This window comes from Ursus americanus, chromosome 7 (genome assembly GCF_024610735.1).
Source record: "Ursus americanus isolate L20-20 chromosome 7, mUrsAme1.1.p, whole genome shotgun sequence".
NCBI lineage: Eukaryota > Metazoa > Chordata > Mammalia > Carnivora > Ursidae > Ursus > Ursus americanus.
In genome coordinates, this window is record NC_142133.1 from 79,459,417 (window position 1) to 79,484,376 (window position 24,960).

General features: G+C 46.1%; 1 protein-coding gene across 3 annotated transcripts in view; it reads right to left on the reverse strand.

The window, feature by feature from the left end:
* The window catches only part of ASAP2 (ArfGAP with SH3 domain, ankyrin repeat and PH domain 2), a 168,692-nt gene that overhangs the window by 36,169 nt on the left and 107,563 nt on the right, over positions 1-24,960 (reverse strand). For all 3 annotated transcript variants that reach the window (XM_045775983.2, XM_045775984.2, XM_087863872.1), the window contains 8 exons: positions 22,380-22,455; positions 22,003-22,089; positions 13,351-13,454; positions 13,194-13,263; positions 7,766-7,853; positions 2,701-2,749; positions 2,454-2,620; positions 125-258 (listed from right to left, as the gene is read on the reverse strand). In XM_045775983.2, coding sequence (XP_045631939.1) covers positions 125-258; positions 2,454-2,620; positions 2,701-2,749; positions 7,766-7,853; positions 13,194-13,263; positions 13,351-13,454; positions 22,003-22,089; positions 22,380-22,455 — 775 coding nt within the window. The remainder of the gene's footprint in view (positions 1-124; positions 259-2,453; positions 2,621-2,700; positions 2,750-7,765; positions 7,854-13,193; positions 13,264-13,350; positions 13,455-22,002; positions 22,090-22,379; positions 22,456-24,960) is intronic.

Below are 24,960 nucleotides of genomic sequence, written 5' to 3' on the forward strand. Positions count from 1 at the left end.
GCAAAAATCAACAACCATCAGCCCAGTGGAATTTCAAGAAACCAAAATGGATTTGAATGCCAAAATGAAAACCCAGCGTTCAGCTCATTCGCTTCCATTTCAAAATCAAGGATTTGAGAATTACCAGCAGCTCAGATGTTCCTAAGACATCTAACGTGAGGGACTGCATCCGCGAGTAGTGAACCCCGAGCTCCCGGTGGATTCCAGAGCACTCAATGCAGGTCAGGATGCCCAAATTGGTGGAAAGCCATGTAGGATCTGCCAAAGAGAACAGGGCAAATTGGAGCTTGCAGTTCAGTAGAGGGCCAGGGTCACAACATTCTTCCTGTAGTGACTGCACGTGGCGTTTCGAGCATGACCGTCTTCTTATTCCTTGACCCAGCGGGAGCTCCCATTCACAGTCACTCTGCATTAGCACCGGTTTACACACAATACACACATGCACGTGTCTGCTCTCCCTCCTCTTCCCATCCCTCCATTTCTTTACTCATTTATCTTGCCCACCCTTCTATTCATTAAGAACTCCCCAGTGACAGATGCCGCGTCCAAGGATACACAGGACGCAGTGCCCTCTAGTGGGCACAGGTCTTCGAGGGCTGTCCTGAACACAGACCACGCCCATCGCCAACCTTGGTCAGACCAGCAAAGCGGAGAGAAAAAAATGCCACAGTCTAGCGCTGGATGGGGAACAGACGTAAAGTGTGTCTCTGTGTCCGCGAAATGCTAACGGTAATGACGGAGAACACATACATGTGCTGATGCCATACTATGTGCTTGGCACTTCGAGGGCAGCAATTAAGAGTTCTGATCACAAGAGCTTCAGAAATTACAGATACAGACGCAGAATCCTTCATTCAGCACACAAGCGCGCCAGCAGGCGAACAGGACAGGTGTCGTCACAGTGCTCACAAAGGAGAAGGGCCTTGCTTGACGGGTCGTGGGGCCGCACGTCAGCCCCGCCTGTGCCGAGGTCCAAGGCCGTGCTGGCACCGCGACACCGAGCTCCTCCGAGCAGTTACCAGCTCACTGAGCCATCCTACTATGCGCTGGCTACACAGCACGCGCTCAAGAAATGCTTGGCAGATGAAAGCTAGATCGAAAATGGGGCATTCCAAATAACCCACTCGAGCACATTATCACAGCCCTTAAGTACCATTCTCTTTGGAACGGCCTGTTGACCTTGGAAGCTCATGGCACGGAAACAGCATAACCTGTGTCACTAGATCATTGTCAAGTTCTTTTTTGAAATGTTCAAGTTATAAAAAACGTTCTCCGTTAGGAAATACTTCTGGGCATTGGTGTTTCCACTTCTACCCTGTTGGCTGTATGAGGCCCTCGGCAGGTAGAAGTGTGTTTCGACTACTTTATATCAAGCTTCGTGTCACACATCCTGTCTCAGCATTTGCGAACAGAAATAAACAAAACTTTGACTTCTTTCTGCAGCATTTTAAATGTCCAACTGCTGCGTTGTCTGCATCTTTTCTTAAGAAAAAGTGCGATTCACTACTTATCACTCCCTCCCTCATCTTCTGCCAGAAGGTAATTTTTAATGAGTCTGAGACCCCGAGGGAGTGCCTCAAAATACCCCCAGATATACAGCCTTCGGGGCAACAGGAACCTTCCAGCAATTCTCAACTGCCCACTCTACTTTTGTTGTGTTCGTTTTTTGTAAGAACTGTCGTAGAATGAGAGGAATGAAAAAGGTAACTGATCATTCCACAGTTTTCCTTATTTTGTAAATGTCCAGAAACAGCTATTCCAAAGCTCCCCTGACCTCTCAGCACCATTCCAGCTTAATCAGAAGAAATCCACTCCTTAAGCTTTTAAAATACTAGCTATTAAAATTTACAACGATACTCTATGTCGATTAAAAAAAATGAAGTCCCCGAGAGGCTTCACCAAAATGCAAAAACACACATCTCATTTCACAAAACGTGGCACCTGGAAGGGACCCGAAAACATTTGCAGCCAGTTCCTTGGTTTTCCATATAGGAAAACCAATACCTAACAAAGAAAGTGGCTCTCCCAGCATCACAGACTAGACAGTGGCTTAAAGCTGAAGTTCTACAAAGTAGCACAAAGGGAGGATGGAGTAAATCCCGGGAAAAGCCGCCCCTACAAGGCCGCACAGCCAATACAATGAGCAGATGATCTTGGTTTCACCCGCCTTCTGTGCTTCCGTTTTCATTTCTCAAAAAGCTTTAAATCTTTTCAGCCCTATTGGGCCATCTTCCTGCCGCCCGTGCGGGGCCCCGAGGCAGGCGTCTTCCCACCCTCCCCCAACACGGTCTGCACACAGCCCAGGACGCAGCTGCATGCTGCCGGGGCAATGCCGGGCCTGCAGTGAAAGGGAAAATCGGTGACTGGAGTCTGTGACTCGGAATGAGATGTGACTGTCCCAGAGCTGGAGGGGGCGGGGGGGAGGACGGGGGAGGAAGGGGGCAGGGTGTCACCTGGCGCCCCGCAGTCACAACACACGTCATTGCCCGTCATCCTCTGCACTTCGGAGATGATCTCCTTGGTCAGTTCTTGGACTATGTTATTTTCCCCGGTATTGTCGTCCCCCTTAAATGCATTGTTTAAAGCCTCTTCTTTGCTATTCTGCAGCACAGACATCCATCTAGAAAAACAAGAGATAGTGTGTTAAATCCCCGAGGACTGCGAGGTCCCAGCCCCAAGGCCCACCTCCAAGGAACTTACATTTGACATTCCTGCTCGTCCTCCGCTTGGAAGTGGTACGTCCTGTCATCTGCACGGCAAGAGGAGTTTCGTCAGTTGTGAGTCTGCACAGTAATCCACACACAATTCCAGCAGAAAGTGGTTTATAATTAACCTTGGGTATAACCGCAACTCTCTGCTAGGAAATGAACCATCTGTAGACAACTGAGCCCTCCCTCATGTCCTTCCATGCCTTGCTTGCCCTTGCTGTGGGGGATTGTGGCTTTGTCATCCAAATTCACAAACCTGCCCTGTCCTCCATTCCAGTTCATAAAGACATGAAGCTTCCCCAAACCGAAGCTATTCAGGGATGGAAACCATCAACATCTTTTCAAAAGCTTTGCTTTTTTTAACTTGCTACAAAGTTGGCCCCCCCAAAAGTAATTGTTACAGCCCTTTGAATAATAAAAGCCTGTCCTAATGAGTATCTGAGATATTTTCTGGCCTTCTTAGAAAAAGATGAGACGTTCTAGCAGGCTGTGGGAGTGCTGTGTTACAGGGCGAAGCAGGAGGAACAGCCAGGTGATGATGGGACACAAGATTTTAGGCTCACACACAGTCGTGTGCACACACAGCAGTGTCTACAAGGCTTGTGCCAGACTGCTGACCCCCGTGCACGGAGCACAGAGGAGGAGCATGGGATGTGCTCTTCCTGCCAAAAGCGCAGAACCTCAGTCCAACTGTGGGAGAACATCGGAGAAACCCAAGTTGAGGGACATTTCAAAACTGATCAATCTTCTTCAAAACAAGTATCAAGGTCACTGGAAGACCAGGAGAGGCTCTGGCACTGCTACAGCCTGTAGCAGACAAAGATGAAGTAAAAACCAACCGCGGACTCCTGCAGCGAGTCCCGGAGCACCAGTGGAAATGCGGTACCATGTGAGAAAGACCCCTCGTGAACAGCATCACCAATGTTGATTTCTGGGTTCATGGGTGGTACACGTGGTGGGTAACACGTACTGTATACTACTAGACAAGCCACTGGGGGGCTGGTGAGGGATATACAGAGATTCTGTCTACAATCAGTCCAAAACAAAACCAAAAAGGAAAATTAAATTTAAAACCAAACAGAATGAAAAAAGGGAGGAGACCCAACTTCTCCAGACAGCAGAGCAGAAGAACCCTCCGTGCCCCTTCGAAGGAGCTCACACGTCTTCCAGCAGTGGTCTTCATACCCCCAGAAGCGCGCTGGTCCTGAGCGCGGCTCCCGGATTGCTGGCTGGAGGGACACAGAGGCCCAGGGAGGGTAAGTGGCAAAGACAAACACAGCTGACGGCAGGGGAATCAGGTTTTCGACTCATGGTTCCATTCGCTTCTTCCCATCCTGTTCCATTTTTTTTCTGACACGAAGGGGGAACAGAACTATACCCTTGCTACACCCCCACCCTGTCACAGAGGAGAGGGATGGGACTTAAGAGAACAGTTTCAGGCTCAGAAAAATGAACCGAGTTTCCTGATTCAGATGTTAGAGGTTGAGCCATGCTGAACTGCCAGTGCTGGAAAGGGGAGCAATACCCCTTTGATGGCTCCCACCTTCCACCAGAGCCACACCCCACACTGAGCGCCTCTCACGGGTCTCGGGAAGCGGTGCTGATGGCGGGTAGTGCCAGAGGCATGTCTCTCACTGAGCCATCTCTCGGGCAGACCAGGCTCAGCTCAAGGAGGAGAATCAAAGGGGCAAGGGGAGCAGCCTATTTCCTTTGGCCAATTCTATATTCTGACATGTGAGGAGCGGATGAAATGCTCTGTGAAAACTTCCAAGTAAGAATTCCCTCCTACAGACACTCTCGAGATGCTCATAAATTCAAGAATAGTTTCTAGCAGCTTCAACTCTGAGAGAGAAGAAGCAAGAGAAGATGGTAGCTGGGGGCTGGGAAGGGCTGCCTCTCTGCCTGAGGCTCCGGCTCCAAATGGCCACATGCCCAGTGTGTGGACCTGGAAAGTAACCGGCTCCTGGTGGGTCCGTCCTATTCAAGACGCTGACCTAGGTCACCTCCAAATTCTCCTGCACCTTCCATCCTGCCAAGGGTGACTGTGTGATTGAGGACAGTGGGGCAGGACTTGAATTTGCAAAGGATGGGGTCAATCTGAGGGCAAGAGAGCTGGACAAGCTCCCAAAGGGCCAACCTTGCCACAGAAATGCCCTCCTTGAGAAGCCCAGGCCCATTTATAGCGGGCTCCGAGTGGGGAATGCCTGCTGGGGGAAGAATGGTAACGGAGGGCCCTGCAGGAAACCAACTGAAGCCAGCTGTCAGTCTTCTACTCTCCTGGGCTCCCTGGGTCATTTCAGCTTCCCGGGGAGGGGGTGACTCTGGGGCCCTGAGAGACCCACAGCTGAGGTATCTTCCTCGCCGCCCATCATGCAGCTTGACCTTTATTTCTCCAACCACCCAACTGTTTAAAGAGTTCAAACGTTGGGGCGCCTGGGTGGCACAGCGGTTAAGCGTCTGCCTTAGGCTCAGGGCGTGATCCCGGCGTTATGGGATTGAGCCCCACATCAGGTTCCTCCGCTAGGAGCCTGCTTCTTCCTCTCCCACTCCCCCTGCTTGTGTTCCCTCTCTCGCTGGCTGTCTCTATCCTGTCGAATAAATAAATAAAAAATCTAAAAAAATAAAAAAAATAAAAAATAAAGAGCTCAAATGCATCTTTGTGCTACATGTCCCACTAGCCTGGCCAGCAGGCGGGGGAGGAACAGAGAGGGTGACAGCCTCATTTCCTGAGTCAGGCACGATCAGACATGGCCCCGAGCCCCAACCTTCTCCGGATGCTCAACAAATCAGGGCTTCACCACTTGGCAGTGTTCCTCTGGAGGACTCGTGGCCGGTTTTCAGGCTTCTCTCTGACAACCAAACCCACACAGTGCTGTGACAAAGCATTTTCACCACAACTACTCCTAGGAGAGTAACACCTTTTGAAAACTAGGATGAAAAATTCGTAGGATTGGGATTCACTCTACCCACTAAAGGACAGTGGGAAGAAGAGGAAACAAGAGCTTTTTTTCTCAAAGACTGACAATGGACTGTAGCAAATTTAGAAAAGTGCCTCAAACTGAATTCAGGGAGCCCTTCTGGGTATCAGAGGCAGGAAGCCCTTGCCCGAAGATATTTATTAAGCATTAACTAGTAGAGCAAAGATACTGATGGAATCTTGGCAAATGTTGGCCTGCCAGAGCGTCACACGAAACCAGATTTACACAGGCCCGCCTTCGCACATGTCCAAGGAATGCAATAATCCACGCTTGGTAGGGAGCGAGGCACACTTACATCTACTGACCCTCCTTAGTGCCTGACCAGAAGTTAAAAACGTGTAGACCGGGGGGTGCTTTGGGTTGTTTACAAGTGTAAAATAAATGCCTCTGTGCATCTCACGGGGGCCCCCACAGGGGTGCTGGAGGGACCAGGGCGAATGGAGGGAAGTGTTCACATCTGCCTCCCCGTGTGCGTGCAGCTCGGGCAAGCTTCGTTAACTACTAAGCACCCATCAGGTCTTGAAGGGTGACACACTGCTTATCATGGGTTATTGCTTCAGAAAAAGGAATGGCCTAAAGCTTCCAAGTGGTCCCCAGCCACTTGCTGACATCGGCTTATGTCATCAAGTTCTCTCCCTTCACATAAAACTCTATCGTTCTCCAGAGGCAGGTAACCCCAGAAGCGATCCTATTTTATTTTATTATTTTTTTTAAAAGAGTTATTTGTTTATTTTAGAGAGAGAGAGAGAGTACTCAGGGGAATGGGGAGAGGGAGAGAAAGAATCTCAAGCAGACTCCCCACTGAGTGTGGAGCCTGACGTGAGGCTCGATCTCCTAACTCTGAGATCATGATCTGAGCTGAGATCAGGAGGTGGACACTCCACCCACTGAGCCACCCAGGGGCCCCGCATTCCCAGCTGTAAACTATGGTCAGTCCTGCATGTTTGCACTGTCTTGTGTAAGTGAAGGATCTGAGAGCAGAGAGGGGTAAACACATTTGTGGCCCTCACTAGACCGAGTAGGGACACAGTGTTTGAAGCAGGATAAAGTTAATTTTTATTTTACAAATTAGTCTAGAATCTAAAGGACAGAACAACACCCAAACCCTTTACATACATCACACTGCTCAAGGCTCTCCTCCAACTTAGGACAGCATGCATTACCACGGGGACAACAGGGTACGAGGGTGCACAGCCATGGGCCTCCGTCTCCTCGCCCAGAGAAGTGGAGGTGGGAATAATTACCTCATAAGCTTGCTGTGAGCAATAAATCATATAGGAAATAACTCCTAGTCCTCGATAATATAATCCAACAGACATCTTAAAAAGCAGCCATGTCATGCTCTGGAGACTGAGCCAATCAAGACCGTGCGCTCACCTTCCTAAAATGCACAGTCTAGACTTTTCCTCTATAAACACAATTCTTGTGCCTAAATCCCTTGTGACCTCCTTCTGAAAGGGGATCTGGCCCTTTCCTTCCCCCAAACTATAACCCTGCCACCTGAAAGTACCATGAACAAAGGCCAATCTTGTTTCCATGAAGACACACTAGTCCTTTCCTTTCTTCTTAGGGATGCTGAGTAGACACTCATCACAACAGATGGTTCTGTGGTGATTCTTTTGTGTATGCCACAAAAAAGAAAAGCACACAAAAGCAGAAAGACAAATTCTGTGGTGGGGAAATCAAAACAATTTCAAAAAACGAAAGTTGCCAGAGCTCTGCTGGGGACCTTACACGTTAGTTGTGCAACATTTCTAACACCACCCAAACCATGGAAGCTTTGACAACAGAATCATCCTTTTTTATCGTTAAGTGAGGAGATTTTAGGCTTGAGGGGCTGATCTAGGATAATCTCCTTATTTACGGGGGCCCACGAGGAGAGCAGGGCCACCCTCAGCGTCAGTTCCTAAACTGGAGGGACCAGTAAGCAAACAATTATGAGTGGAAAGAGAAAGCATGTATGTCACTTGAAATAAAGGCATTTCTCCTTGACAATTAATACTTTGAAATGGGATTGATGCCATAGCAGAGAGCTGAAAATCATTTCTCTGTAGCATAGCACTTAAGAAATAAACTTACGAGAAATAAGGTCAAAACACTTTTTCTCCTCGGGGTTGGTCTTCACTTGGCAGGTTAATAGGTTGAGTTTCGCAGGAGGCCGGTTAGCCTGTTTAAAAACAGAGAAACAGGGAGATGTGTGGGAAGGAGGGGAAAATCATATGGTATCATTTCTCATTAAAATACAACAAGAACATGGGGCACCTGGGTGGCTCAGTCTGTTAAGCGTCTGCCTTCAGGTCAGGTCATGATCTCAGGGTCCTGGGATGGAGCCCTGCATCTGGCTCTGCACCCAGCAGGGAGCCTGCTTGTCCTTCTGCCCCTCCCCCTGCTCCTGTTCTCACTCTCTCTCAAATAAATAAAATCTTAAAAAAAAATACAGCAAGAACAGGGTTTCCACTAGTTTGCAAAGATAGCTTGCAGGAGGCAGATTTTATGTAGGAAGGCACGATACAGCATGTCCTTAAATCTCAGCTCCCTGGAAGGCAGCTGCCACCTCCTGTGAGGGACACTTGGTGGCTCCCACAGCCACCCGGCCAGGGGGGCAAGCGATGCTGCCCTTGAGGTCGATGGCAGTGGGCTCCCTGAGATCAATATGCTCCACAGCTAATGCTCTGAGACACTCTGTCCCAATGCCTGCTGATGACACAGATGGTTGGCTGGGTGACTTGGGCACCCAGCTCAATTTCTGGTGATTTTAGAAGTGTTTTCCTGAGTGTAAACACTTACTTCCAAGGAAAGAAATCTCATAGCACAAAAATGACAGAAATTATTTTCCCTACTTTTTGAAGTCACAAGAGATAACAGACTGATAATCCTAAATGCTATCCATTTGTCACTTAAGTTTTAACAAAACCCATCTCATTCACATAAGTACCCCAAATCCCCCCAACAGAGCAGCAACAAAAGATCACAATACATCTTTGTCAAAGAGATGTCAAAATGGGTATTTTATTACCATTTCAAAAGCCACCATAATTAGTCCAGAAAGGCAAAGATCAAAAGATAACATAATTTTAGGGAAAAAAAATTTTAATGGTAAAATGTCTTTCAGAAATCTTAGAGAAGTCTCCAAATATGAATGGGCTTATCTTACCCACCTCCCAAGCTGCCGAAGGAAAAGAGCAAATAAAATGCCATATACTTCAACCTCTTATTCACCCTACCTATGGCCACCGGCCGTGTTACAGCTGTGACAGCTTGGATTTGGGATTCACTGAGAAACACACAGATGCGCGTCCACACCTGGGCAGACCTGTGAGACCTTCATTCATTTATAGACCCCTTTCCACTAAACTCACAGAGTAGGGGTAAGGGAGCTTCGTCTCTGTTAAAATAGGACGGATCCTTGCAATGTGAACAGTTTGGGTTTGATAAAAGGAAGGGGGAATAAGAAGAAGTTGGGTAAACAGGGTGGACCAGACTCTCCTGGTCTGTGGTCATGTTGGGCTCATTTGTTATATGAAATTCACTGGATATTCTCCACAGTCACAGATGCCTCACAGAATCCTTGGATCAACAGAGATCAGTATTAAAAGACTTCAAGCTCTATCCAGTCTTGCAAACTTTGACAATTCCGAGTGAAAGGACCATCAATCCAATTTTGGATCTTTACCAACAGAATTACCTGGCTCATCCAGGAACCGGTATACTGAATGCTATATTTCCACAGCGCCAAGCGGGAGACCACACCATGATACAACCACTTACTTTACCACACAAAGCAGGTGTCTACCCATTACCTCCTGTGACCACACCACTATACATATGCATCTAGGGGCCGTTCCTGGCCTACGTCCAAACTGCCGGTGTTCACCGAGTCTTCGGCACAGGAGCAGTAAGAGGGGTCGGTGTACACCGAAACACTTTAATGCACAAGAAGACAATTCTGAATAATAAGGGTAGCTACATTCACTCAAGCTATTAATAACCACACCACCATCATAATTATTATGATTTGCCTATAGAGGCAGGTACTGTTCTAAGAGTTCTTAATAAAATAACTCATTTAATTCTCCTAACTGACCTTTGAGGTAGGAACGGCACCAGTTTTATAGATAAAGATACTGGCCCAGATAGCCTAAATAATGTGGTGGTTCTTATAGAGCTTGGGAGCAGTGAAGCAACGTTTGAGCCAAGCAGCCTGGCCTCGGAGCACAAGCTCTTAACTGCCGCTCACGGCTCTCCATGGAAGGCAGAGGCGTTGACCTGGGCATCTCTGTGCGTGTCTTTCAGTGCAGCACAGAAGCAGAACTGAATGAATACCGCCCTCTAACTTGTATTCTCTCATTTTCCCTGTGCCACAGGGAAAGCTGCTCATTCTTACCGAGACAGCTACCATCAAACACAGACTGTCCTTCACAGTGTACAAAACACCACAAGACACGGGAAAATATTCAGGGCCTATATCTGAAGTAGGAATAATCACAAAGGCACAAATGTGGCTACACGTTAAAACTAACAGCTGTCAGAGTAGGTCCACAAAACTCAGAACGGCTGATATGCTGAAGATGTCAGCCTGTATGTTTTACATTAATAACTGTTTGCTATTTGTCCATCCAGATTAAGGAGTGGCTGACACCAAAGCTATAGGAAAAAATCTACAGGAGAAAATTTTTAAATAGAGAAAACTCTATCCTTTCAATTCCCTCGCCTGCTGCAATTTGGGGGAAATGGTGTCATCACTGAATTCAGCTATAGAACAGTTCTGCCTAATGCATCAGACACTAGTGCTCTTTGAGAGCTTAATCTGAAAAGCTCTGGTTTAATAAAAAGGAAGGAGTGGGAAAGAGATCTATAGATTTTGTGTTTGACTCAAGGCACTGATTATCAGAGCTCCTCTCATTTTACTAATGCCATTCTATTTTTTCCCCATTTCTCAGGCTTTTAATAGGAAGTCTGTATTCTTCATGACTGATGATCATTAAAAAAAAAAAAAAATGAGACTATGTAAGAACCAGGGGACATTTCTTCCAGTTTAAGAAGTCCCCAGTCTCTGGTAGTGTGGCAAAGTGATGCGCTTGGCAAAGATGTTACTCAATTAGTTATTTTGTCCCAAAGATCACTTCTTCCCAGGGCCAGAAAACACACTTAACCTTGGCTAATGGGGAATACCAACTACGGCTTTCACTGAATTCATCCGGATGTTACCACCGTCCCTCTGCTAGAATACAGAGCACAACAGTCTCCTTTCCCAAAGGCTGCCAGCTTCCGGGGAAGAAACTGGTTTTCCAAACGGTACAAATACACCCCGTGCTTCCACAACGTAAAGATCTGATTCTCCACTGAGTGCCAGATACTGCTCTGAGATCCCCATTTACTCAATCAGGTCTTTGAATAATTGTCCTTTTCCCCCTGTTGGTAAATTAGCCTACTCAGGGAGATGCTGGCTACAAAGGTAAACTACACAAGGAGCCAAATCCAAACAAAAGCAAACAAAGAGGCATCTCTCGAATCCCTTTCTCGGCAGAGGTTAATTCACATCACCACACGTGAACACTGTGCAGGTGCAGTGGCACGTGTGTGTGTGGGGGGGGGGGATTTTCCTTCCAGAGCGTGCAGAATACACACAGAGGAAGGAGAAAAGGAGAGCTCTGTGGCGTATGCATAGCTCCTGCTTCAGTAACCCTCTGATTTTCCTGGCAAGGCAGAGGGCCAGAGGCAATGGCTGCTCCCGCAGCTCCCAGCCCAGGCTGCAAAGGGCAGGGTGAGTCATACGGAGCGCGCAGAGGCTCCCTAGACAGGGATCCCCCTAAACACAAAGCATTTATTAAATATGCAAGTTGGGTGACAAGGTGAGCTGTCAGTACGCTAGTAAAGCTAGCTATAACTGTACTATCTGCCAAAAACCGGAGCAACCCATCAACATTTAAAGGAAACTGAGCCTCTGCATCTTCTAGAGAGAGGCTCAAGAATGGAAGTGATGGGAGCCCAAGTTTACACTGTGAGCAAAGGATTACTAGGCCTGTTTTCATTTCTGTCTTGGAGGGAGAACCACTCACTGGCTTAAGCCAAGGCTCTGGCTCTAGCAGAATGCTTTAATGAGGCAAATATACCAAATGACTTAAGAGCTGTAAACAGGCACCAAATGAAACTCAGTTCTACTCTGTGAAATTTTCTGCACGGAGGCAATAAACCTCAATTAAAACAAACGACTGAGTAGAAAACCATTTGAGAGCAGAGCACAGACTCACAGGTGTTTGGAGCAGGGAGGGAACCTGGCCATCATCCAGTCTGTGGTCTTAATTTTAAAGAGGCATGGTGCCTAAATAGATCGGCCTCCCTGAGTCTATAGCCCTCCTCCCCAACACACAGGCATAGGTCTATATGGAAAGAACATGATGTCAGGATCCAAACTGCATAGCCCCAGGAGTGATATGACCACAAAGGAGGCCAGTGAAGGCTGGGTTTTAGAAAAGCGAAATGATCTCTATTTGCCCAGGCAAGAGACACATTCAATCCCCTAGGCCAAAGTTTCCTTGCGCATGAGTCATGAGAAGACCTGCTTCTCTGGAACCCACGTTGAGCTGTGCTCCTGCCTGGCTCTGCCTGTCACCAGGGGAACTGGTGGGAACAGGGAGCGGGAGGAGAGCGGATGACAAAGACTCCGGGTCATCTCCACTCCCACGCACTCACAGGACCAGGGCTGCTCATATGCGCAGAGTACCAGGTCTCCTGCTTGGGGAACAGAAATGCTGGCCACCATCAGTGTTCTCATTAGCCCCTAAAGAGCAACAACTCAGCCTTTAGACATTTTCAAAAAAGTCTACCAGCCTACGTGGTAGTTATCAGATTCTGTCAAACCAGGTAAGGCAACGATATGCCTAAGACGCCATGGGAAAAAGCACTGTGGTACGAAAGGCTGTGTTTGTAACTGTGGTTAAAATCCCTGGTCTGAAAGATAGATTAGTAAATCATTTTATTCAGATTGATTGGTTTTTCAATACGCTACACACACAGGCCTCCGTTTCTTGCCAGGACTCTTATACACAGGATGACAGAAAAAGGTCATGATTAAGGTTGGGCGCAGTGTGATGGAGTTCTAGAATAACGTGACTGAACTCTCTCTTCTCTTGGATTTCGGATTCCCAGAGTACTGACTGCTGAAACGCTTCCCCTTTAATGGAAAAGCAGGAATCTTCCCAAGCAGGACGTTCAATTTCCAGAAACAAAGACAGCTGGGAAGTGATGGGCTGTCTGTTTCTGGAAGCCACCAGCATCTAAATGAGGACCGACTGCCAGACCCGGTCAGGCAGTGAACGACACAAGGTTCTCCCCGGCTGGAGCAGCGTCAACAGGGGGCAGGTGCACCACATCCAGAAGGACCCCAGACTCGCTCTCCTAGGAGGGAGGTCTCTAAAAGTCGTTGTCAAGGGCAGACCGTGCCCAGTGGCTGGCGTCCCCCTCTTACCTCACCGCAGCAGCCCACAAGTTAAAAGACAATACTTACGGTGCCGTGGGATATGGTCAGGAAACCGTTTTTAACGGAACATTTCCTTTTCTGCCACACTTTTCGGATCCTTAAATAGGAAAAAGAAATAAGAGTTGAGCAATTTTGGATGCAGAAGATCCACATGCACGTACCCTCCAGCCACACGGCCACTTACCCGTCGCTCTTCTTGTACAGATTGCCGTTCCGCTCAGTCCCATGCTCTTTGTTTCCCTGAGGCTGATGTAAACTATAGGCTGTACTCTGGCGAATTTGTGAATCCTAAAAATGGTCGAGAAGTTGTTTTTAATCCTGTCCAGATTCCAAGCTTCAAAAAAGCTGTCCTTAAATTTTTTTTTTTAAATTAGAGAAATGTCACGTATCGGCACACCAAGAAAAATGGACATAAAACTCATACCCAGGAATTTGTTAATGCCACCTGCGAGGCTGGAGAAGGAAATGTCAAACCAGCATCCCCCAACTGGCTGATGACAAATGAGCCATTTGGAAGTTACAGATTTTACTTAGTTATGAGCCTTAAGTCCCTGATAATGGCAAAGAGCTCCTGGTGTGGCAAAAGCAGCCCTCAAGAAGAAAGGTAACATATGTGTTAGCAAAGGCAGCACTTTAAAGCAAGAAAAATCCCCAAACAATGTTCCACCTCTTCCTTTTAGGCAAGTTACTTGAGCTCCCTGCCTCAGTTTCTTCCTTGGAAAACAGGAAAACAACACCCAGTAAAATGGTAACTATAGTAAGGTCTGAGTAAGAGAACACGTGTGAACACCCGGTACATAACAGGTGTTGAACAATCAACCCCTTCAACAATCAACCCCATCAACCCAGCAGAGGGGCCAAAGCACTGAGCCCAACTGCCTCAGCCTCAGGGTAGACCATCCACTCGGTCAGCGGAGAATCTGGTGGAGTCTACCACAACTGGAAACTCCAGGCTTCAGCTTCTTAAAGGCAAGGACTGTCAACGAAACCCTGGGCACCCAACGAGTGCTCAATAATTGAACAGATAATATCAGAAGCCCCACGCTGAGTGTGGGAAGGAGCTGTCCATTCCAGCACTGGAAATTCTGGCAGACATAAGGAAACAGGAGGGAGCAAAACATGAACAGAGTTCACAGGCCAACTGTTTATTGAGAAGTTCCTATCAGCTCCATTTCATAACGGAGGAAATAGAAACATGATGAAAATAAGTGATTTACTTAAGATGCAGAGCCTGTTAGGGCCAGAGAGGAGAACGGAAGGGAATTCCACCTCCCCCTCGATGCTCCTTCCGTGTGCTCTCACCAGAGGATGTCCTGAGACACAGTCTCATCTCCATCATCCTTGGGGAAACAAGACACTGCCGAACAAAGAAAGAACTAATGCATGGCAGTTGATGCGATCTGAACCAAGAACACAAGTACTCTAGAAGTGAAGGGCCAAGTGGAGGAAGGCGCAGAAGTCTGGAGGGAGGGAGTTTTCAAGATGAAAGCAAGTAGAGGTGGAGAAGAAGGGGGAGGGTGTCCAATGCAGAGGGTCAGCACACAGAGGCATGGAGAGGAAAGCAGCAGCTGTGGTCATTCTCTACGGAAATCAGGACAGCTAGTGTAGCTAAGATAAAGTGGGCCAAGTGGTAGAAGGGACACACAGACTTGAGTCAGAGTTCTGACTACCTGAAGGCAACAGCAAGCCACCTGGCTTCTTGATAGTTTTAAAGTTTTTCAAGCATAATATTTTTAAATTTTGATGAAATTTATCTATTGTTTCTTTTATCATTTGTACTTTAGATGTCACATCTAAGAAACCATGGCTTACTTCAAAGTCATGAAGATTTATACCTATGTTTTCTTCTAAGAATCTGACTTTCAGCTCTTACATTTAGGTCTCTGTTCCATTTTGAGTTAATTTTTGGTTATGGTGTGAGGTAGGGGTCCAAACTCATTCCTTTGCTTGTGGCTATCCAGTTGTCCCAGCACCACTTGTCGAAAAGACTATTCTCTCCTCACTGAATTGTCTAAGAACCCATGTTGAATAATCATATGTGTAAGGATTTATTTCTGGACTCCCAATTCTGTTTCACTGATCAGTAAGTCTATCCTTGTGGCAGTACCACACTGCCTCAATCATTACAGATTTGTGGTGAGTTCTGAAATCAGGAAGTGTGAGTCCTCCAACTTGTGTTCCTTTTCAAGGTTGTTTTGACTATTCTGGGTCTCCTGCATTTCCTTACGAGTTTTAGAATCAGCTTGTCAATTTCTGCAAAAAGAAAGGGGGGAATTTGATAGGGATGGTACTGAATCTGCAGATCAGTCTGGGGGCTGTGGCCATCTAAACAGTATTAAATCCTCCATTCCATGAACATGGTCTGCCTAACACAGGCTTTTGTTTCTTTGTTTGCTTTTTGTTTTAAAGCACTGACTTTTTTTTTAATTTATTTTTTTTTAAGATTTTATTTATTTATTCGACAGAGATAGAGACAGCCAGCGAGAGAGGGAACACAAGCAGGGGGAGTGGGAGAGGAAGAAGCAGGCTCACAGCAGAAGAGCCTGATGTGGGGCTCGATCCCATAACGCCGGGATCACGCCCTGAGCCGAAGGCAGACGCTTAACCGCTGTGCCACCCAGGCGCCCCTAAAGCACTAACTTTTTAACTGTGAAATATTTATGGGACAACTCTGCAAAAAAAGCAAATTAAAAGAAAATCCTGATCTGAGAAATCAATTATGTGCTCAGGCATCCCATTATTGAATTGACAACAGAGGCTAAACAAACAGACCCCAAAATAGAAGAAACGTCCTCACTCTTCTCCTGCCTCCAGACAACTAGGGCAAACAACTCATTCATCAGGTGAGGATGGTGCCAGTTTCCACATTCTCTCACATGGGCAGAATGTTAGCCCTAGAAATCTAGAGCAAACCCCGCTTCAAGCATCACTGGGAATAAATGCAGTGGAGGAGAAACAGAGAAGTGCTGCTCACCTATACGAATCACTGTGAAAGACTAAAAATAAACTTGTCAAAAGACTAAATTGCACAACCAAGAAATACGACTATTGATTTAGGGAGAAAAAAAACCCTGCACAAAGTAAGTGGTGGAATCATGTGACAACACTGCTGGAAGTGTTCATGCCAAGCATATTAATCAGAACACTCACAGGCCTTATGAACAGGATAAAGGGCATTTCTCTTTTCAACAGAATCAGACCCTCTGCGAGACTTTAAGGAAGAAATTACGGTTTTATTCTTTGGACCAGGTATTTCTTGAATCAATTAAAAAGTGGAGACAAATCTGAAGCCATACAATTTAAAATGTGTAAATAAGAGGAATATAACCTGTTTGACATAAAATCAAATTTGATTTAGAACTAATTATTTTAGCATTTTCAAGGTGACTTCTAGGTGATCCAACAAAAACAGTCTTTCTTCACCTGTTCATACAGGTATTTTATACAATACCTGATTCAGGTGAAGGGGGGACAAATGAAGTCTGCCTTTTCACAAAATCAAGATTGCAATTCAATGGAATATAATCCAAGAGAAAAGACCCTTTACTTCTGGGGAAAAGAAGAATCTAACACATAGAGAGGCAACTGGCTGGGGGCTGGGATATCCATGTTACCCTGACTCTTGGAGACTCCCCATCATACTCTGCACTTTTGCCTAGGACCTGATTGAGCAAGTCTCACAATGTGGAGACTGTTCATATGTCTGAAGCACAAAGGGTAAGTGGGCATCTTATGGACCTTCAGAAGGCTCTCCTGAGGTTCTATCGATACACGCATATCCTCTATCCTGTGACATCCAGGCAAGTTCTCAGACCCCAGGCACCATCCACGACCCTAAAGTTTATGTGGCCATATGAAGTGTTAAGCATTGGGTCCTGCCAGGACAGAATGCCCAGATGAACAGTAGACTTAATGTTTGAATTTTCAGAAACAGGGGAAAAAGAGTGATGATACTGCATATGTTATACATATAAAGGTTTGCTCATTATATCAGAAGTATCCCCGAGCTCCCTAAGACCCTAAAACATCATAAAAACTCACACACATTAGGGGTGCCTGGGTGGCTCAATCAGTTAAGCATCTACCTTCAGCTCAGGTCATGATCCTGGGGTCCTGGGATCGAGCCCCACGTTGGGCTCCCTGCTCAACAGGGAGTCTACTCCATCTCCCTCTCTCCCTGCCCCCACTCATGCGCACACTGGCACGCTCTCTCAAATAAATAAGTAAATAAATAAATAATCTAAACAACAACAAACTTATACACTTTATCTGTCTACCTCTTAGAAAGTCTGTATTCAGACAATTCTTGTGATAAATGGATTGCCAAGGAGTCACCCCTGGATGCTTGAAGTTTCTCTACCAAGGGAGAGCAGTGATGTCCCACATACGTCCAAGTACCTTCTCAGGGTACGACGGCTCCTAAGTCAGAGTGGGGAGGAGGGTCAAGTGGGCAGAAGGATAACCTATCATAGACGACACCACCAACATCCATTACTGTTCAACCACCAAGCAGTGGGAATTAGGTCTTTTTTTTGTCCACTATTGTTCTTCAGCATCTAGGACCACAGTACCTGTTGAATGAATGGACTAGAACCTGCTTATCAAGACAATGTGTGGAGTGCTTTATAGAAACTATCCTTTAGGTCTCGTAACAACTCTCTGAGGTGGCAGTATCGTTCCTGTTTTACAGAGGAAGAGACCAAGGCGTGGAGAGGTCAGGTAACTTGCTCCATGCCATCCTAGTAGGAAGTGAAGACCTATGATTAATTCATGCTCTTTTGCTCTGCTAGACAGCTACCCAGGCGAATTTTCTGTGCTGGTCAGAAGATGGCCCACCTGCCCCACCTGCTGGGACTCTACTAACTCTGAATCATCCTCCAAACCCTCATTCCCAACATACACCCGCCCAGCACATACACCCATCTCCCACACGGGGTAGAACCCCTTCTGGGAGCTGACCTCCACTGGAGCCCTCATTACACTGCACCCTAATTTTCTGACCCTACTCCCAGACTGTGAGCCCTTTAAGAGGTGAGAACTGTATCTATCTTATTCTGTTTGTATGGTACCTGGCCTAGAGTAACTGCTAAGAAAATGGGGGTTGAGGGGCTCCTGGGTGGCCTAGTAAGTTGAGCGTTTCGGTCAGATCACTATCTCACAATTGTGAGACTGAGCCCCGCAACAGGCTCCATGTTCAGTGAGGAGTCAGCCTCAGATTCTCTCTCCCTCTCCCTCCCCCCTCCTCACATACACAATCGCTCTCTCTCTCTCTCGAATAAATAAAATCTTAAAAAAAGAGAGAGAGAAGAGAAGAAAATGGGAGTCAAATGTGTGACTCAATGAACAAGTCTTCTATGGAGGGTGAACTGAAGGCCTGTCAGGTCACTGGGAGCTTGGCAGGAGAGACAAGGAAGTGAACACCTGGCCAGAGGGTTGTGACTAAGGCCAGATTCAGGCATGATAAGATATGGAAGCCTAGACCAGAAAAGCCAGAGTCGGAAGAGAATTATGGCTGTCACGGACCTCTGCTCGCTGGACAGCACATACTGTTCAAACACGTTCCTACCAGACAGGGACACTTGAAAAGTTGGGAGCACTAAGGCACCTGGGTGGCTCAGTCAGTTAAGCATCTGCCTTTGGCTCAGGTCATGATCTCAGGGTCCTGGGATCGAGCTCCACATTGGGCTCCCTGGTCAGTAGGGAGTCTGCTTCTCCCTCTGCACCTCCCCTGGCTTGTGCTTGCCCTCTCTCAAATAAATAAATAAAATCTTTAAAAAAAGAGAGAGAGAGAAAAAAAGAAAAGGGGGGAGCATAAAGCTGACGTGAAGACAGACCACACTTGAGATGTCCAAAGTGGGAAAATCACTGTGGTTTCAGCACTCAGGCCTACCAACACCAGCTCCCAGAGGCTGAGCCCTCCCACTGAAGGCACACGTCTGGGCTCTCAACAGCGAACAGCAGAGAACCCACATGCCAAAAATGAGGTTTTGGCAGAGAATCTGCCAGCACTGCAATGGGATCTGTCCCACAGAACTGAACTAAGATGGGACGTATGTGGGATGGGGAAACAGAAGAAGGTTCATGCAAGAATGAGCAGTATTGGAGGGCTTTAACTTTCTCAGATGTTAAAACTATGGTGCATATATAGGAATTCACTGCACAGTTTTTAAATTCATCTATAAGTCTGAAAAATATAAAAGTGGAAAAATCAAACATCAGAATCTTCTTTACAGACAGCAGAAATATAAAAAAATACGAATGTCAGCGATTCAGAGGTGTGGGGGCACTGAGATCATAACGGCACAGTGTCCTTTTACAAAATGCAGCTGCAGGGTGACAAAGAGAAGCAGCCCAAAGCCGCCACATGCAGGGGCCATGTTCTTCACTTAGACCAAATGACTGATGTTTGAGATTTACAGGAAGGAAGTAGGAGAGTGGCTCCCACCAATCATCAGTGCAGTTTCCTTGGGGCACATTACCTAATTTATGAACTGAAATTATGTAGTTGCTTAACCAACTGAGCCACCCAGGGCCCCCCTGAACTGAAATTATGTAGTAAGAATTTTCGTAAACATTAAATAAAAACTATCAACACCTCAGCTTTCTAAGTCAGAGAGAGAATCCAAAAAAGGGAATGAGAGTGCCCAACATTCAATTCTTGCTGTAACTGGAAGAGACAGAACTCCAACCATAAAAAGTTTTTAATAATATATAAAATTCCACTTATACACATTCGCTTCCTACTGGCAACTGTGTTCACAGACCATCCAATTTACAGAATACCATCATCAAAAAGCAATGCGGAGAGTAATACAACATCCAGTGCGACACAATCACGAGCAAGAGACTGGAGAGTTCCATCTTTGGGCAGAAAGCCAAAGAGGAGCAGTAAAGAAGGTTCTTATGGTCCCTCTGTGCAGTCGTGGGCAGCTGGGCTGGTCAACAAAAACACACAAACACAGCAAACCATAAAGACTTCTGGTCTGTGCTGGTAGATTTGTTATACTTTTCTGCAAAGCTATAAATAACCAGCTGACAACAGCCAGTTTTCCCAAACCTCCTAATTCTGCACAGCCAAAGTAAACATGGCCTTTGCACTGTGCCCAGCATCTGCTGTCCTTTATTGTAAACCTGAGCTTCGCTTCGTGGGTTTGATATTGCTTTTCGGACAAGAGCGGCTCTCAACCACTCCCAGACCTGCACTGGGGAGCCGGCTGCTCTGGTGGCACTGGGCTTCCAACACCTAGCACCACCCCTTCTAGTTATACTTAAGCCACTGTTTTCTCCATTCTCCCAAGTTCTTTCTCTCCTTATTTTTATGCTTATCATCCATGTTTGGGAATATCAAAGTGTCAGAATCTACATTCTCTAGACTGGGAGGAAGCCACCATCTCATGGTAATTTCGAGTACTCACACGTGACTTCAATCAGCCAATCTCTCACTTAGCAGACCCACGTTTACCAAAAGACTAGTAAATGAGCAATATGGTCTGACAACATGATGGCTGGTGAGGCACAGAAGGCAGGAGGGCATCCTCAAGCTGCTCAAGGTCTAGCTACAGAAAAAGCATCTGTGCACTTGAAGACACAGCCAATAACCCAGAAGGAGTATGTCCTGATTGAAATAACAGGAACTCAGATCACTGGGGCCGCGGTGAGCAGAGCCGGTCTCCAGAGGCAGGGCTGCGGATGCTCGAGAAGGACATGAAGGATTCAGCTAGGCAGCGGAAGGGGAGGGAGGGGGTGAGTCGCTCTGTTTCCACAAAGGGACAACAGCAAATGTATAACCCGTAAACTTGGAAATTTTCCATTCAGTAATGTTTGTGAGTCCAAATTCTTTACCCTTTAATAAAACCCAGAGAAAGGGTTAAAATTAAAAATGCTACTGGCTATTAATGTATGCATGGAAGAAACTAATTTAAGTTCATGAAGAAAGCATGCAAAACTCTCCAATTTATTAAAATACTGAACTACTTACTCTCCTAGACTTCGGTCACAAAGGTAAATGCATTTGGGAGAGAAACAACAATATTCAGTTATAGTACAGGAACGTAAAATAGAGCACACCAAACTGCCAACAGTGAACCTCAGGCTCTGCTAAGTAGTTTAATAGTCATTTATCTAAAATCTACTTGTTATACATTTAAATACTATTCCTTTATGTACAAGGAAGGGGATTATATTAAATTTCACATTATAATAGCCACACTTTAGTAAACAGATCATAGAATTACCTTAAAAATTTACTTTTTAATATTTTTTTAAAAGCCTCCAAAACACAAATTGTCACATGAATGTGTTAGCATGCAGAAAAGGGATTACAGGAGAGAGATGATGCCAGAGAAACTAAGGTCTCCTGCTCATCGAAAGGCAGCTGTAAGAGAATCTAGTTCCCCATATATTACAGAGCATGATCTCAGGGCTGGAGGACACAGATGGCCACCAGGTAACTGCTGATGCCCAAGTGAGCAGAGTCCATGTATACGGGGCCATGGAAATCACAGTTTCAGGTAGAAAATCAACGGCATAAATACCGAGTATCTACGTAACAGAGATGTTAAGAGCTACTCATCTACAACCAGAGAGCAGAAAAAGGGTTTATATACGGCCATGAAGGCCAGGTCTCCAGGAAGTGCCTCCCCCAAGAAATAAACATATCTAAAAAGACAGTTTCATATAACCAAACTTAAGGACCAACCAAATGCTTGGTGCTGGCCTGACACAGCCCCAGAGTGAACTGGGAGCACCTGGAGGACCTGAATGTCACATTCTTCCGTCCCAAAGCCTCTGAGACACAGGTATACAAGAGCAATCTTTCAAAATTAAATCCCCTCACCTCTTTCTGTTCAACCTGCAACGCTGATTTCAAAATATCTCGAAGCTGTATCAATTGCCTTCTTTCTTCATCCTGGGCCTGTTTGATCTTTAAAAAACAAAACAAAGAAGAGAGAAGCAGGGTGAGGTGCAGTGAGGTGCTGGAGTCCATAGGGCATCGCCACATAAATGTAACAAATGCCTCTCCCACCAGTCCCCCGCCCCCAGCCAAGACAGGGGATGGCAGCGGGGACTCCATCCTCTACACGGCGCAACCAGGCTGTCAGCTTCCGGGCGGTGCAGCATGCAAACACGGGATCATACAGAAGCAATGTTTACATCAAAGCATTTGTCGCATAAAGACGGTTTCGACACTCGTGTGGGAGGGAAGCCGCTTACTGTGTGAAGGTCTGTTGAAAGTGTCTCAATGGAAGGCTTGAGGCTCTCAACTGCTTTCAGTCCGTCCTGGAAAAAACTAAGAGGAAAAAGGAGAAACATAGATAGTGTTTCATAAAAGAGGAAACAATTTTATTACATGGAGAAAATACTTCTTTAAAGGAAAGTGAGTGAAATCATGATGTAATTCCTGGGGGAAAAGACTCTGTGAACCAGACTTTAAAATACCAGGCAAACAAAGAATAAAATGACACTTAAAACCGCAAGAAGTGACAGAAGAGAAACTGCAATAAGCCTAAGTGTTTATAATTGCTCTTGACCCTATGGTCAGTATCTAATGGGAAGCAGGCCCCTACTGACAAAAGGCAGTGAAGGCTCTGGCTCAGGAATGGAAAAGTCTGAGGTCAGAAAAGCATGGGGTGCAAGTAAGAATAAGACCCTAAAATATCTTCCCGGATAGTCAACAGCTAAGTGGAAAAGAGAAGGCAGAAAAAAACAAAGTGAATTTGATGCAGGTGAATGGCCATGGCCCCATCTGCAGAGCAGGGAAATGTGGTTGGAGAACTTGAGATCAAATATCAAAAGGAAACTTTTTCTTCAAAGCCCAGAACTCAATGCTTGTAAAGTTGTTTATAATAAGTGATGCAGGAAACATAAGAGGAGCTAGACAAGTTCTCTGCAGCAAGAGCAGGCTGATGCTCAGCACTGCCTCTGAAGCATTTTGAGAGGAATGAAGAAAACGTTTCCCCATAAGCTCAAGGCAGAGTCCAAAACGTTACAAGGCCTGTAATGCTTGTGTGATTTGGCTTCTGCCTATGTCTCCAAGCTTCAAGTAGCACCATCTGCCCCTTTCATTCACTAGATTCCAGAGCTACCAGCCTTCTGTCAATGGCTGTCAGATCCTTCCTGCCCCAGGCCCTTTGCATATGCAGTTTCTGTTTTCTAAAGAGTTCTCCCTGCAGATATCTTCTGTTTTCCTGGATTATTCCCACCCACTCTTCAAATTTTAAGTTAAATATCAATTTGTAAGTGAGGCTTCCATGACCCCTTACTTCATTTTTTTTTTAAGATTTTATTTATTTATTTGACACAGAGAGAGCACAAGCAGGGTGGGCGGCGGCAGGCAGAGGGAGAGGGAAAAGCAGGCTCCCCGCTGAGCAGGGAGTCTGACACGGGGCTCAATCCCAGGACCCCACGATCATGGCAGAGGCTGAAGGCAGAGGCTCAAGCAACTGAGACACCCAGGCGCCCCGAACCCTTACTTTAAAAGAAGTCTCCTTGCTGTATTCTCTCAGAGCACTGTCTCTTGCTTCAAAACCCTTAGCACAACTACCATTATGTATGTGATTATTTAAATATACCTACCCTCCCTTAGATCTGAAGTTCTAGGAGGATAAGGACACGGTATACACAAAGCCTGGCACATTTCAAGCACACAGTACTTGTTGAATGAAAACATAAATTAATGAAGGAAGGAGTCTCCAACTTCGGCCAGGTAAGTGGAAGGAGATGATCTTCAAAATGTGATCTGGGTCTCCCATGTGTTCATGCAAAGTGATGTTAATCAACTCTGAAGCTTAGCAAGGGTCCTGTGTTTTTCCCACGTGAAGTAGGTAAGGAACAGAAGGGGCTGTGAAAGTCATGCAGCATGACTGAACACAGAAATTCCAAGGAGGAAGGAAGAGGGAAATACACACAGGGATATGGGTTCTGAACCATTACTAGCCAGGCATTAGGAATCACAGAAGCTGCGCTATGAGAATGTTCTAACCTTTCTTTTTAGATATAGGCATAATTCTTTATTTTTTATATTTTCATCGTTTCATTTAAAACGTTTCCCGTTTTACCTAACGCTTTTTTTCTGAACATGGACTATGCTCTTGATATGGCAACTGCGTCAGAGAGTAACAGCGACTTCTCCAGGGCTCTGTGTCCACTGTCAGGGCAGAAAGTCCATGTCTTATGCACCTCTGGGCCCTTCTCTCCAGTGACACTGGACAGTGTACTTGGAATAACGAATTTGGCTTTAAGATTTGGTTTTTATCTCTGTAATCACCTAGCCGATCTTGACCATCTACCTAGGACACCTCCTCCCTCTGACTGTCAAACTGCCTATCTTTCTGTACCCTACTTTTGGTTTTGTTTTGTTTTGATTTTAGAGGTGGGAACGGGGAGAGGCAGAGAGAGAATCCTAAGCAGGCTCCACACTCAGCACAGAGCCCGATGAGGGGCTCCATCTCATGACGCTGAGATGGTGACCTGAGCCAAAATCAAAAGTTGGACGTTTAACTGACTGAGCCACCCAGGTGCCTTCGCATACCACAGAGGCATGTTTTGGCACCTAGGTATGCCCTCCCTGGTCTCAGGGAAAGTTTCAAAGAAAGGGGCTCTGTCACTGCTTTGCTGGCTGCCACTACTGTGACATTGATTTTCTTTTCTTTTCTTTTTTTTAAGATTTTACTTTTAAGTAATCTCTATACCCAACGTGGGGCTCAAACTCACAACTCTGAGATCAAGAGTTGCATGCTCTACCAACTGAGCCAGCTAAACGCCCTATCACTGTGACATTTCTTTTTTTTTTTTC